General features: G+C 41.9%; 2 protein-coding genes across 11 annotated transcripts in view; one reads left to right on the plus strand and one right to left on the minus strand.

Moving 5' to 3' along the window:
• PHF21B (PHD finger protein 21B) overlaps nucleotides 1–4,431 on the plus strand; it is a 155,890-nt gene extending 151,459 nt beyond the window's left edge. For all 3 annotated transcript variants that reach the window (XM_085543724.1, XM_085543727.1, XM_085543731.1), the window contains one exon: nucleotides 2,057–4,431. In XM_085543724.1, coding sequence (XP_085399850.1) covers nucleotides 2,057–2,281 — 225 coding nt within the window. In that variant the 3' untranslated portion in view covers nucleotides 2,282–4,431. The remainder of the gene's footprint in view (nucleotides 1–2,056) is intronic.
• A 9,228-nt stretch (nucleotides 4,432–13,659) lies between these two features.
• ARHGAP8 (Rho GTPase activating protein 8) overlaps nucleotides 13,660–15,260 on the minus strand; it is a 76,118-nt gene continuing 74,517 nt past the window's right edge. For all 8 annotated transcript variants that reach the window (XM_015870204.2, XM_085543842.1, XM_085543876.1 and 5 more), the window contains one exon: nucleotides 13,660–14,307. In XM_015870204.2, coding sequence (XP_015725690.1) covers nucleotides 14,110–14,307 — 198 coding nt within the window. In that variant the 3' untranslated portion in view covers nucleotides 13,660–14,109. The remainder of the gene's footprint in view (nucleotides 14,308–15,260) is intronic.

Genomic DNA, 15,260 nt, shown 5'->3' on the forward strand with positions numbered 1-15,260 from the left:
AAAGATTTCTATATAAGCAGAATTGGGTTCTTTCAGTGGGAAAGAATCTTTTTAAAATAGTAAATTATTTATATTTACTGGAGATATGTCCACTTGAAAGGAGAAAAGCAATTAAAGGTGTTCCAGTGCACAGTAATTAATTCCTGACATTTTCCTTGACAGAGATTTACATTAAAGGGAGAAGTTGTAAACATACCCCAGGTGGAATGGTATTATTTGTTCAATGCAGAATGTGGTGTATCTTTCACCTGAGATTTCATTTGTCTAACCCAATCACTGAGCAGCTCTCACAGTGTCTTTTTGAACAACGTGACTATCAGGTGAGCATTCCTCACTTCCCCAGAGCTTTAGGCTCCCACACTCCAGGTAGCCAAAGAGGAAGTCTCTAGTCTAGGTAAATCACTGCCAGGTCTCTAAGATCAGTGGGAGAAGGAAACCAGGAGGTGTCACATGTTAGAGGCCACTGTCCCCTTCCACCTAACAGATAGACTCAGCTATTTGGTCGATCACTTAGTCCCTTGAAGGACTGATGTGCAGTGGATGAGATGGCAGCTGCAGCAGTACAGAACTGGTGAGAGAAGGGAGGTTTACAGATTCTTCTTTACTCCCTCTCAGAGAAGTGGAAGATTCAAAATGCTTTTGTTTAGCTCCTGCTCTCATTCTCATTTTCATGTAGGTTTGCGTGAAATATTTCAAATGACAGTGGGGTACAGTTTGGTCACTCTGCAGGAAAACAAATTTATTGTGATTGTTGTGGTACAACAGTAGGGTCTTAGATTAAGCTTTCTGCTAAAATATTGACATCATAATGTTTGAAGAGAACAACTTGTTTCCTCATGACTATCAGTGCTGTTGTCTAAGATGTAGAGACCCAAGCACTTCCAGTAGAACAGATATTTGTGCTCCCCCATGGGTCAGTACTGGCTCCAATCTCATTTAAGATTTTAATTTGGATTATCTCCTGGCTGTAGAGAACTCCCTCAGCAAATTTGCTGATGGTATGAATCTAGGATATGTGACTTACAGAACTGAGCGGAGAGGAACCTGATGAAGTGCAACAAGGGCAAGTGTAGAGTCCTACATCTGGGGAGCAATAACCTCATGTATCAGTACAGATTAGGGGATGACTTACTGGAAAGGAGCTCTGCAGGGAAGAACTTGAGTGTCCTGGTGGACAACAGTTTGACTATGTGCTAGCTTTGTGCCCTTGTATGCTGGAACGCATTAGAAAGAGCTTGGCCAGAAGGTTGAGGGAGTACTGGGCTCCTCAGTTCAAGAAAGACAGAGACTCTCCGGAGGAAGGCCACAAACATGGTGAGGGGTCTGGAAGCCTCTCTGTCCCTTTTGAGAAAAAGCTGAGAGCCTTGAGACTGTTCAACCATGAGAAGAGAAGGTTGAGAGGGGCTCTTATCAACACATAAAAATATGTAACGGGCAGGGGCCAAGTGCATGGGGCCAAGCTCTTTTTGGTAGTGCCCAATGACAGAACAAAGGACAGTGGACACAAACTGGAACACAGGAAGTTCCATATGAACGTGGAGGAAAGTTTCTCTACTTTGATGATGACAGAGCACTGGAGCAGGCTGCCCAGAGAGGCTGTGGATTTTCCTTCTTTGAAGATATTCAGAATTTGCCTGGATGCTTTCCTCTGTAACCTGCTGCAGGGAACCAGCATTAGCATTGGGGTTGGACTTGGTGACCTCCAGTTGTCCCTTCCAACCCCTTTGATTCTAATTTTGTAAATCCTGTGCTGATAACGTCTCTGAATGCAGGAAGCTTGTTATAGGGTGCAATGTTCAGAAATGTTCTCTGAACACATGTGGACATGGTTGAAGGCTGTTACCTCAGACAGCTGCTGTGGTGGCTGCAGTGAGTGTGATTGCCCTGTTCGTTTTTCTTTTTCCATCCACAAAGGAGAATATAACTTCATTTGAGGAGGACATGGTCACCATGGACACATGGTGGCATCCACTCAAGACACCAAAGGATGTTTTGAGAAATGTGTGACACCAATCTGAATGCATTCTCAGCTTTCCCTTCTCTCTTTGTTTGACAGAAATGCTTAGAGCTAAAAAGCAGCCTGTTAGCCCAGCAGAAGGGGACTCAGTCATCGCTGGAACGTCTCCGAACCCTCATTAGACTGATACAAAACGAGCAGATGATTCAGGTTACCATGACGACCACCACCACCTCGTCCCTGCTCACCATGCCATGGATCAAGCCCTCCTCAGCCTCCGCCACCATGCACCAGGCCTTGCAGCACTCGCAGGGCCACAACTGATCGAGCTGCCATGGGACAGCCGCGAAAGGGGGACATAGTTTGCACCCAGGCATGAGGATAGAGGGGACAGACACAGAAGAAGGAAGGAGCAGTTTTGGGCTTTGTATGCATTGCAACTTGCAGTCCCATCAGTCCCACTTGTAGTCGCTGTGGCGGCAGCTTCCCAGGGAGTGCAGCGCATTGCAACGTTGTTTGCCGAGACCTTCAGTGCTTATGAGATTTTTTTTTGTTATGTTGGCCTTAATGTACTTATGGCAGGATGAGCAGGAAGGAGCATGGCCGATAGAAAGGAAGTGGAATATCCTTTTAGTGGGGAGCAGGCAGTTTTGCAGTTCTGCTTTAAGGGGGGAAATTAAAATGCAAAGAGTTAGTGAGCTAGTGGGTATGTAGTTGGGCTGAGAGCTGTTTGTGGGAGGGAAATCGGTGACGTCAAAGGAAACTGAGCTACTTAGGACCTGAAACGGATTCTTTATCAGAGGAACAAGGTTGGCCTCATTGACTCTGGCAAGCTGAAGCTGGGGCCGCTTTGACCAGAATGGACACTCACAGAGCCTTCGAAACAAAAGATCTTTTTTTTTTTTTTCAGTATTATTAAAGTTGAGAATCACAGATATTTAAATAAAGAAACTGTATGAAGTTAGCGTTTCTAGTAAAATATTGAAGTATTTTCATGCCGATGCTTCTGTATATGCGTTCCGAAGTATTTAAAGAAGTATGACTGTAAAACTCCTTACTTTTTTGCAGGTCCTTTTTACTTATTTTGCTATTGGTGTATTTTTCTCATGGAGTTTTTTGTGCAAGATTTAGCATAAACCATAATAGTGGATATCTTTGGGAGATGGGGTTTCAATTTTTAAACTGATTATTTTGGGATTTTTTTTTAGTATTTGGGTTTTTTGTTTTGTTTTTTTTTTTAGGTTTTTTGGTTTGTTTGTTTTTTTTTAAGAACAAAGCAAATAAATATTCTGCTTTCTGTTTCTTACCAGTACAGATAAAATGCCAAAAAAAGATAACTTCTCATTTTTTGTACTGCGTTTTTATTGTTAAAAATGCCTGTTTTTGTTTTTAATTATTATTATTTTCTTTTCTTTTTTCTTTTTCTTTTTTTTTTCTTTTTTTTTTTTTTTTTTTTTTTGTTGCTTGTGGAACTTATCTGCCAAAATGGTACAGGAAAAAAAAAAAAAGTAATAACTGCCTCATGGGGTTGTTTCACGTACTGAGTAAATATCAAGAACTTTGGGGGAGGGACGGGCTGTGGCAAATTATAAGAGTTTGTTAGTTGTTATTTTTTTTCCCCCCTTTTTTTGGAAACTTGACTCCTATTTAAGGTTCTTTTGGCTCACAGCACAGTGGGAAGTGCGTGGCATTGGCCTGGCAAGCCCTCACATGCCTGCTGTTTCACCTGTAGTCTTCCTGACCCCACGGGTCGACCCGTCTTCCCCAGCCTCGTGCTGGAAGGGGAGTGAGACGGGCACCCGGTTGTCTCAGCATCACCCCCACCAGCTGCCATTGCCTCTGTTGCTTATGAGCTCTTCATCAATTAGCGCAACAGGTACTTGAGGAAAGCAAGAAGCCACCAGAGAACGGCACAAGGCTAGTCTCTCACATCAGCATATCACATGGTGCCGAATATCTTTTTTATTTCTAGAAAAACAAAAACAAACCACCCACACGCGAGGGACTGGCTTTTCGCATCGCCCATCACCAGGCAGCACATGGTCCCTTCAACCATTTTCACAACTCCGGGAGAAACTGTGCAGTACTATACAAATCTATTTTAATACACAACACTCGGTTGAACAAGATTTTTATATTCTTTTATCGATGAACAAAGTGAACTAAGTAAAACACAATTGTTATACATTGGTTATTGTATGCCTATTATGCATTCTAACGTGGCTTGCAATGTAAATGTTTTCAGGTTTAATGATTTTTCTTTCTTTCCTTCTCAGACAAAAAAATAAATGAAAAGCGTGAAAGGTTGAGTATGTGAAGAATTTCTGAAGAAGTGTCTTGGACTGTTAAAAGTAGTTATTTTGAAAAGGGGACTGTCCAGTGGATAGCGTGCATAGAAAAAAAAAAGTGTTTGTCTTAAATATGCCAATGTAGTTTTACTTCTTTATGATGCATTAAACTTGATTGACAATTTAGCAGTCAATGATGTGCTTATTCATTGCTGATTTTCCCATCCTTCTCCCAGCCCTGGTGCACGTGGCTTTCAGCACAGCCCTTGTTCCTTGCAGGCTGTTGGAAGGAGATGTGCTGCAAACCAAGGACATGTCACAGCTCTAACGGCTGCTTGGCAGCTTTGAGCTTGGACCTGTGCTTTCAGAGCAAATGCTCGGATGAGAGAAGCAAGCCCATTCTGCCAAGCTACTTCTAAATCCCTGTATTAATGCAGTAATTGAAGAATGATAGATTAGATCCCATGCAGGAGTTGTCTGGCATCTGGCAGAAGAAAGGGGCAGAATTTCAACAAAACAAACAAAATTAAAGCAAGCCAATGATAAAGTCCCATGAAGCCCACCATGGTAGATAATGCTTACATGGAGCAGCAGCACCTGTTGGGATTTGTAATAGGAAATTGTCATCATCATCATCCTACCGCCATCCTAACTTATGAACCATGTGCTGTGCTGTAGGACAGGAGTCAATTACAGAGCTCTGTGTGTTGCCATAATGATTAATACGCTTATTGCTAAGACTTGTAGGCTAATGCCAGCCTTTAATGTTAGAGAGTAATTTAAAGTGAGGTTTTGGGGGAGATTTGTACAAGTGCTGATGGCTGCCATGCTCCTTGCTGTGGCCCTGGGCTCCAGCTTTGACAAGAATTGGGAGCTGTGGGGTTCCTGTTCTCTCCTTTCGAATACAAGTTATTTCTGAAAATACACCACACTTCAAAGCTCCAGAGCTCTTTATTTTAACATGACAGACTGTTTTCTGAGCATGGGACCTTTTCACATGCCATTAGTTATCTCGCGGAGGAGCTGCTCCTTAAATAGCTGTTGGAATGAAACATGTTGTCGCTGAGCTTGTCACTTTTATATTTGCACCTCTTCAAATGTAATTCTGCCCACTCTCCCCCTCTCTCACTGCTGCCCTTTCCTCAGAAATGAGAGAAAAAGGAACTCTTGGGAATCAGCACAAAGCAGTGTTAGTCCTTTCTGGAGAACGATGAGCATCAGCAATTTTAGGCTGTTCCAGGATGTCTTCAGGTTTTGTCATTGCAGGAGAAGCTGCTGTACATCTGGATGCCTTAAACCCTCAAAAATTATGGGGTGAAGTCACAAAGACATATTTTTATTATATTTATGTAACAATCAATGACAGAATGTCGTGCCCTAGATTTAACAGAAGTGCCAGGCCAGCTAGCAGCTTTGCATCTGTTCTTCAAGGCATCCACTTGATGATGACAGAGCCAATTCCATAACAGCTATATAGGAGTACATTCTGCATAGGAATTTGTCCTACATAGTTTATTCTATACATTGACATACGGTTGCATGCTGGCTTCCAAGCAGTTTGATGGCCTATTAGTAACACTTAAACTTCTAGAAGGGTGCATTATAAGCTGATGCATACTTTTTGTTCTGTCTTCGGCAAGTCCTCTGTAGTTAAAGTGAGATGTTACACTGAAGTGAGTGGCAACAGCCACATCAGATGAAACTCTGCTCCCTTTAATCAGATTTTGCCAGCTGCGGCTTATTTTGCTCAGAAAAGTGAAGCCTGGCTCCCAAGATCAATCACTAGCAACTGACTGGTGCAAACAGGAATGCCAGCCTCTGCTTCTGTGAGCCACTTTCAAGTTCATCATGGTGCATATCATTAAAGCAAAACTTTTGTGATTTTTTTTTCCCCACCCTTAAAAAAGCAAACAAAAAATTAAATTGTCAAGATGGAAAAAAGTACTACAAAGCATACACAGGCATGTAGTGATGCCAGCCAGGGAGAAGAAAGCAAAAAGCTGCCATTAGTCTTTGAAGTTTTTGTTTGCATTTGTATGGCGGCTTGCAGATAAGTTCTGTGTTGTTTAAACAGCAGAAACGCTACACCCCAACCTTTGATTATCAGCCTTGCTCATTAAGCATTTACCACAGATATTTTAATTCACTTTTGCATTTCATCTCCAGGAAGGAGATGTGGCAATAGCCTTTTCCCTTCAGGATCCGTACAGGAAAAGAACTGACTGCTGCCAACAGTCCAGTTTCTGGTGATGAAGCAATCAACTGATCTGTGAGCTTTGATATGACCGTGTCAGTGTTTGTGCTTCAGCCATTCTTTGTGGAGACTGCTCTATCCCATTTGCTCTCGTGCTGCTGTTACCTACCAAGATGCCGGGCTGGAATCGTGGCCAAGGCACTGCCCTGAAAATCAGTGCTGCACATGGCTTTGTTACTTTTCATTTGAGGAGTTCTTCAGAAATCGTTTCACCGGTGAGCCCAACAGATCATCAAGAATTACATCTGTCCCTCCCTCTGCCTGTGTGCACTGCAGTACTGAAACCCAGGGCTGTGGCTTAAGCTGTATCTGCTTGAGAAGAAAGGGCTGTGCCACGGTCATATACAGGACTGAGCATCCTTCACCGGCAGCTGCACATCCCCACATGTTGCACTTCTGTTGGCTCTATCTGCCTTCTGGGGCCACTCCTGCTTTATTTGACTAGGGAAATCTTGTTGCTTTGCCTGAGCTAAAAGAAAACAAGCACACAGGTGGTGGCGACAAACTGAGAACAACAAAGGTCTGGTTTGAATTTGGTGTTGTTTGAAGCACATGTGTGTAACTCACAGACATTTTCTCATTGTTTGAAATTGCCATACAAATAAATGCATTGAGGCACTGGCTGCGTTTTACACCAAAAATGAACCCAAAGGGTACCACTCACAGCCAGCTCGCAGAAGTCGCTCCACTACCATCACCTGTGGGATCATTTGGCCATGTTCAACAGCGAAGATCGCTGAAAGTGCACAGAAGGGAAATAATAATGAAACAAAAAAAGACAAACCAGAGCTTTTAATCTCACTCTGTGTGCTTTGCTCTCACACACTGCCCTTGGAGGCTTGAGCAGGTGATCCCCAAGCTGTGTTTACCCCACAGAGCCAGAGCTTCCAGTGCAGACAGAGAAGCGTGTTCACTGTGGCCATGGCTGGAATTCAACCAGCTGTGTAACAACATTTAAGAGTAGCTCAGACTTTATGTATGTCTGCTTCAGGAGTCCCCTGATATTTTGGATGACCCGACGCGTGTGGCTTTGCAGCCCTTTCCTATCAGTTTTCTTTTCCTGCTGGCGGTAGACATGAGTGCTCAGCCTCTGTGCTGCAGTATGTCTCTTGTGCCCTTCTTGTTTATAAACTACTATTTCAACTATATACATCCGGAGGAAGGAAAAGACTAAAAATGAGAGACCCTCCCATCATGCTTTTTCTTTCTCCCTACCCTGAAAAAAAAGCTCATAAAGGGAACATCTTGCTTTGGTCTGATGGACCCAGTCAGGTTAGTGGCCATTTTGCTGTGGAGAGGAGATAGTTGTCAGGCTGTGATCAACACTGCAGTGTTTGTCCAAGTTTGTACTTGGCAATGCATGTGTGCACAGAGGCATCAGGAGGTGTGGTTATCTGAAAATGTGTTGGACACATTCTGCTGCATGCTATTAGATCAACTGTGACTTTCCTCCTTCTTTGCAACTTTGGGACCACATGTGGCAAGATCCAATCAAGTGTGATACGAGGTGAGCTTATGAAGAGCTTGACATGCCTAATGTTGCATTAGACCACTCGTACATAGAATCATAGAATAGTTTGAGTTGGAAGGGACTCTTAAAAGTCATGTACTCCAACTGCCCTGCAATGAACAGGGACATCTACAGTTAGATCAGATCACTCAGAGCTCTGTCCAGCCTGACCTTGAGTATCACAAGGGATGGGGCCTCCACCAGCTCCATGGGCAACCTGTACCAGTGCCTCACTACTCTGATCATAAAAAAGCATTTTCCTTGTATCCAATCTAAGTCACTCCTGTTTTGGTTTGAAACCATTTCCCTTGGCCCTGTCGCAACAGAATAAAACCTGGAAAATTCTCATATTTATCTCTCATATCTCTCATATCATGGAGCTCCTAGACTCTAGCTTTGGTTGCCCGCTGTGAGGGAAATGCACTTACATTTACCTGTGCACTCAGTCTAATGATTGAGTTTAAACACAAGAAGTATAAAGAATTTAATGCATTATTGTTGAACTAGCTCTGTACAGATCATGTTTAATCCCAAATATCTCCTCCCCACAACACAGTGATTATGAGGCACAAGGGGTATGACAGGCATCATCTCTGGGTGCTTCCATCTCTATTACTGCACTATCTTCCACAGTACAGCTGTTTCCTATAGGAAATCTCTGTTTTCTCTGCAGCAGCCTTCAACCACTCACTCATTCTCCCAGCTTACACTTCCAGGCCCAGTGATGACTGTGGACACCAGGTAAAACACCATCAAGCAGGGAGTAGGGGCCTGTTAGCTTTCAAGTAGTAATTATACTGAGAAGTTGAGATTCTGTGGCAGCCACAGAATGGGGTGTTTATTGCCTTTCTGGCAGGATCATGCTGAGTGTCATGGTGGGTGAGCGAGCACTAGAAGGATTCTGATTATTTTCATCCTCTCATTTACATTACTTGTAAAATCTCTTTTGGTGCAGAAGACAGTGATGTTATCTTCCTGAATTTAAACATTATTTTGAAATGGAAGAAATTCATTTTCTTCTTGTGCAGAAGCCTTTTCCTTTTACTTTCTTTACTTTTACACCTGGGATTAGTTGGGGGATCTCCTGTACTGAGACAGATGACTCCGACATTTCCCCAAATGGATTTTGTGTTCACAAAAACACAGCAGAGGCCATGTACATAGGGGTAAAGACTGACCCCCAGTATATGTAGACTGCTTCCAGACTGATGAGGGATATAAATGGCAATGAGACAGGTGCAGCTTCAAGAAATGGGGAAAAAAATATTACAAAAAAAAAGAAGACAACCTTGGCAGGTGAAGTTAAAGAGAATGTGGGATTTCTGGAAGATCTTTAAATAGAACATTAATTAATGTTATTATTTCTATATTTCTGGGTCAGGTGAAGGGACAGAAACCCACCCCCTAAAGAGTCTTACATGAGTGCCACAGACATTTAGTTCAGAGATTAAAGACGGTGCAGGTTGTTGTGTTTTACAATTGCTTTTTATTGTCTCATTAATTAAGTGGATAATTTTCATGGCAAAAGAGTTACAGGCTGTAAAGTGCTTTCCTGCGTGATTAAACAGGGAGGTGAAAAAGTCATTGTTGGAGAACCCAATCCATGTAACAGAAAGAAAAACCAAACAGCCAGAAATCCTGATTTCTAATTAGGTTTGAGAAGGTTGATGATAGTGTCTGGGCTAACAGTAGTTCAAAATAAGTCAGTCTGAGGCTTGAAGCAGAAGAAAATGAACTGGCTGGCACACGGGCTCTGTTTCTGAGGAGTACAATTCCCTTTGGCAGAGGAAGCAGCTTTGCCACCTGAGCATTTAGGTCAGGTAGCAGACCTAGATGCTCTAAACTGTAGGTATAAATCCTCACCCTATGACTCATGCTCTGAGCAGGCAGACCAACAGTCATTAAGGCAGTTTCCATAGGATAATTACACCGCAGAGAAATCTGGACCACAAAAGTACTTAGCTTTAATGCTCACTCAACTGTGTGTGCCATCTCTACTGGCTCCAGAGACATCCCTCCTTGTTTCTGAACAGCGACTGCAACACTGCGCGCAGCCAAGTGACGCTATCCCAAAAGAGACAGTGATGGAAAGTAGCAAGGCACAAAAAATAAGAACTGGAAGAAAAGCTGCCTTTCTGTAGGTAGCAGGGCTACCATCTTTCTGTGTGCAGTTACCGTGGCTTTCACAATGCTAAAGACAACAGATCTGAGTTAGTAGCAGGAGGTAGGAGAACTAACATGCCATTTCCACCATGGGTTTGTGCATCTCCACCTCTGAGAGGTCAACCACAGCTATTTCCACAATGTGACAGTTCTGGGAAATGCCAACAGGACCATTATGGAAAAGGTTATATTTTCTGGCTCTATTTGGAAGTTTGGTTCTTCGTCTCCAGGACAATTAACTGCTGAAGCCACCAAAGACAAAAGAAATCTCCTTGGTTAATGGAGTGCTTTCGCAGGCTTTCCAGTTTGAGAGCAAGAAGGAAACATTTGTTGCACCCCACACTTTTTTATCCCCTACTGTTCTTAGATGATGCTGAAAGACATTGGAATTCTTTGATAAATTAGGTGCAATAAACTGAAGCAGTTTTCCTGCATGTGCACAGATAAAGACAGAAATCAAACCACTCTGATGGTGACAGTGAGTATTACTCCAGTGGGAAAGGCAAAATGCCAATTTTCGTATGCCAGCCACACGTGTAATTGGACACATGTGACTCTTACACATCTCACAGTCATATCTTCAATGGAGATGTGCCTACATAGAGGCAGATGCATTGGTTTCTAACTTCTGTTTTGTAGGTAAAAATATTTGGAAATGAATAGAGTAAGGACAGGAATGTGAGGTTCCTATAGATCTTCCACTAAACATGAGCTTCTGATTTAAGAAATCACAGGTAACTTTGATTCCTCCCTCCAGCAGCCCTGTTGTCATTTGAAAAGTGACACACCTGCCACAATAATGAAGACAAACTATTCAGGCAATAAAGGGGGATGATTACACTTTCAATCCCACTATAAGTTCAACTGGATTCCTTAATTAAGCACAGATTTGACATCAACAAAATACTGGGCCTGTCGATTATCAATATCATAATGACTGGATGAGTAAGTTCCAGGCTGCAAGGCTCTGAGAGGTTCTCTGATGCTCACAGAGTGATTTTTATGGTATTTATGTACCAAAGTTTTTTGTAAGATCCGTAAGGACACCTTTGGTTAATGACATATTGTTCAATCTTGCTACACTTCTTTATAGATTCAGGTTAGAAAAGTACATCCTTCTCCCTTCAGTGCTCATTGCTAGAGGCACCGTGATAATCAGACTAATCTTGGGACCAATTTTCAGCTCCTAACAGCTCAGTAAACTAAAATGCTTAGGCAATTTATTCTCTGTATATTGTCAGCTAGGTAACACTCGATTTCTCATTCCATGACTGCATTTTATTGTTTTAAGCTGAAATCCAGCATGTGTGTTTCCAACAGATTATCTCCATAATCACTTCCTTTTTGCTATGGAAATGATCTGAAAATTGTTCTTTGATATGAGAGAAGAGTTCACAAGGCCATACAGTACAAAACCTCGAATCGTGCAATTATCATTTGTAAAGAGAAACTGTTATCAAAGTAACTGCGGGGGACACCTCCAGGACTCCTCTTAGAGTCAGGAAATTTGAAACATACATTTCTCTAACATGAAATTCACTCCAAACCCTGCTGAATAATTCATGAGAGCTGATTTAATGTTGTAGTTACATCTGGCTCTCAGGGCGGAGATGGGGGGCTTCTGCAGCAGATGTAGGATATTGCCACTTCCTTTAGGCTTGGAGTGATGGAGTTAGGGCCCCATCGGGAGGATTTGGTACTTGATTTGGAAAAGTTCCTCCTCTGTGATGGACAAGCTGGCAGGAAAAGGTTAGGGTGGAAGCCACTGCCATACTCGCTGCTTCTCACTGCTGCCTTCCAGGGAAGCAAGAAGGTGATGGAGAGTGGGAACACCCAGTCACCTGGCTCTACTTTGCTTCACCAGTGCTAGAGGCAACCAGAACTATGGCCTCTATTTTTCCTGAGCAGCATCAAATTATCTACACCAAGCGATAACTCATGTTATCTGTTCTTTAAAGAAAGAAGCAACCTTAAAAAGGAGAAATCACCATTTTGCTACTGGTTTGGTAAATGAGAGGAACTATAAATCCAGTGCACACATTCACATAATGCAGCACAACACAAAGACTACTACATTCAAAATGACATTTGATATTGCTGGAATTTTGGAATAGAACATGGGAAGTGGAAAATAATAATCATTTTATAGTGCTTATCAGCATTTCATCCCTAAGCAGTTTTCTAATGCCAAGTTTTGCCTCCTTTTACAGACACAAAACTATGTGTTGCACATATGTATTTTTACCAAGGACAGAGAGAGGCAAAATGCTCAAGTTTTGATGATTCTTGACCTCAGCCAATGGCTCAAGACAAAATTCCTCCTCAGTAAGAACACACTGCTTGTTCACAGAGCAGCGCTGCCAAGCCACTGCACAGCACCAAGCAGAACTGTATCTGTTTTCCATAATACAAGCTATGATGCCGTCACTGATAACTCAGGTATAAAACTGAGATTAGCTGAGATACAAAACTCAAGACAGTTCTGTCCTTTGCAATATCCCTTGACTGAAATGCAACAGACATGAATACATGTTAATTATTCTTGTATTACACAGTGTTTTAGATTTCAATAGAGTCATCATGTGCGGTTATTACTCACAGATATTCAAAACCCAAAAAACTGCCTTTAAGAGAACTTGAGAATGTGGGGAAAATACACAACTATAATGTGAGATTTGGCTCTAATGATATGACTTGCCTTAAAGCCTCAGAACTTTTCCAGTTTTAGTAACTGTTTAATGCTAATAGATGACATCTACTGGGCAAAAGAAGGCCTGGCAGATCCAGCAGGCCACAGCCTTCTGAGTGTTTGGTTATTTCCCCAAATTCCTGAGAAGAACAAATAATCTTCATGCAGCAAAATAAGGTCTGGTTGCATTTGTTACATATGGAGGAACCCCTTAACTGTTGAAAAGACGGCCAAACCCTCAACTAGCAACTAGAACTTTCAGGATAAAAACAGGCTTTGTGCTTGCAGAGAAGGGGGTGGCTAAATTGTTCTCCAGAGATGATTAGCTTTATTGAAGTCCCCCTATTTCTGTGGTTCTGTACAGAAGCAGGAAGATCTGAACCTTAGGGAAAATACTGCTTACCTTTCTCATACCATTGGTCAATTTGCTTTTGCTTTGCAGAAAAATAAGATGATAACTTCATTACACCAACCCACTACTAATCAGCATTAAATGATGGAAGAGTTGTGCTTTAGAGTTCATCAAATACAAGAAATATTAATAGCACAGTTAGAAAGGAAACGCAGCCTTTTTGTCATCTAATTATTCACATTGAGACTGAGTAGACTTTAAAGGCGTTCAAATGGCATTACGTATGTTAGCCAAGTTGCTGTTGTTATTGCTCTGCAGAGAAATCAATTTGAAGAACAAATTTCTATTAACTTAAACTGCAAAAGCATGCAGCCTAAACATCGGGAATACTCTCATGCATAAAACAAGACACTTAAATATAGGGAAAAATAGTTCTAGAAATGCTGTTATCTTAAAAATCAATTCCATCTTTATTAACTTATTACAGAAATCTCTAACAAACTTGTATTCAAGTAATAATATTAATAATAAAAACTGTACAGTTGGGAGTGGTCCAGAACATAGTTTTGCATGGTCCCAGTAAATAACGTGATATAGTGGGTGTTCAGATCCTTAAACAAATAACAGCATCACCTATTGCCACAATTGTGTCGTGTTTTTTTTAATGTATCAGAACTGCTGAAGTTTAATGAGAGGTTTCACTTTAACCTACCATATTTAACCTGTACATGTTCTCTTATGAGAGAAGAATATATGCAACAGAGTACTTCCCTCACCATCTTTGGTACTTGGAAAGGAATAAGATTGAAAATGTCTTTTGCAGGAACTGCTCTGGCAGTTGAGATGCTCAGACCTTTCCTTCAGGCAGCCAAACTTCATTTCCCTTTCTGGAAGCATTAAGGCAAAATCTCACCAGGCACTGTTCGGGAGTTGAATATATTCATGTAGAAATCTATTAGTAGTTCAGTGAAGAGATTCAGAGGCACCAGAGCACTCAGAGAGGCTGTTCCTTTAGATGGCCAGATCAAATTCAAGCCAAAGACACAGGCCAGACTGGATGCTGTCATTCTGTTATATATGCTCTCCTGTGAAACCTGAAAAATAAAAACATAAACTATTATATTGTAGGCACACACCCGTGACAGAGACAGAAGACCCGAGCGTATCAAGAATGAGCCAGTGATGAGCATAGATGCTAACCACAGGTACATCACTAGCTTCTTAACTGCCTGAGGACTGACCATGCAGCTGAGAGGTAATGGGGCCACCAGGGTCTGTATCCTTCAAGTACAAGAAAAGATGTCAGTAATTCAAGCAAGAAGCCTGCACTGCTTCCTTATGCTAGGAAAATTAATTGTGTTGGGTTTTCTATATGGAATTTGTTATTATTTCTGCTGGAGGGCAGGGAAGGATAGCAGAAACTGCTATTCTATCTGCTCGTGCTATGTCCTTTACAGAAAAAAAACACCAGAATTCTGAAATTGTTTGCAAAGATTTAGAAGTATTTTATTTCTTTTTCCCACTGATGCATGACTTTCACTTCCAAGTATGCTTCCACATTCCCCTAGCTCCCCTGATCCAATGGAGGTGAAAATGAATTGCAGAGAAGACATGCAGCACTGAACTTTGCTCTCTACCTGAGTGATGTGTCCTCAACATATCTGTGCATGTGCAATTAGGTTAGTAAGAATTTTTTTTTAATCAGAGGGTGGTGAGGTGCTGGAACAGGTTAACCAGCGAGGCTGTGGTTGCCCCATCTCTGGAGGCATTCGAGACCAGATTAGATGGGATCCTGGGCAGCCTGATCTAGTGGCTGGCAAACCTGCCCATAGCAGAAGAGTTGCAACAAGATGACCTTTAAGATCCTCTCCTCCAAGGTCTAAGCTACTCCATGATTCTATGACATTAGTAATTCAGCCAGTTCTTCCCAGGCTGATGGCTGCAGTTGTTCATTATCAGTAAGAATATGGTCTGTAACTGTAATATGGTCTAATCTCTGATGTACAAGTTGTTCTAAAGTTGACATCCTATAATAGAATGGGGAAGT

The sequence above is a fragment of the Coturnix japonica genome, chromosome 1 (genome assembly GCF_054131305.1).
Source record: "Coturnix japonica strain WE chromosome 1, WE-NBRP24, whole genome shotgun sequence".
Taxonomy (NCBI): domain Eukaryota; kingdom Metazoa; phylum Chordata; class Aves; order Galliformes; family Phasianidae; genus Coturnix; species Coturnix japonica.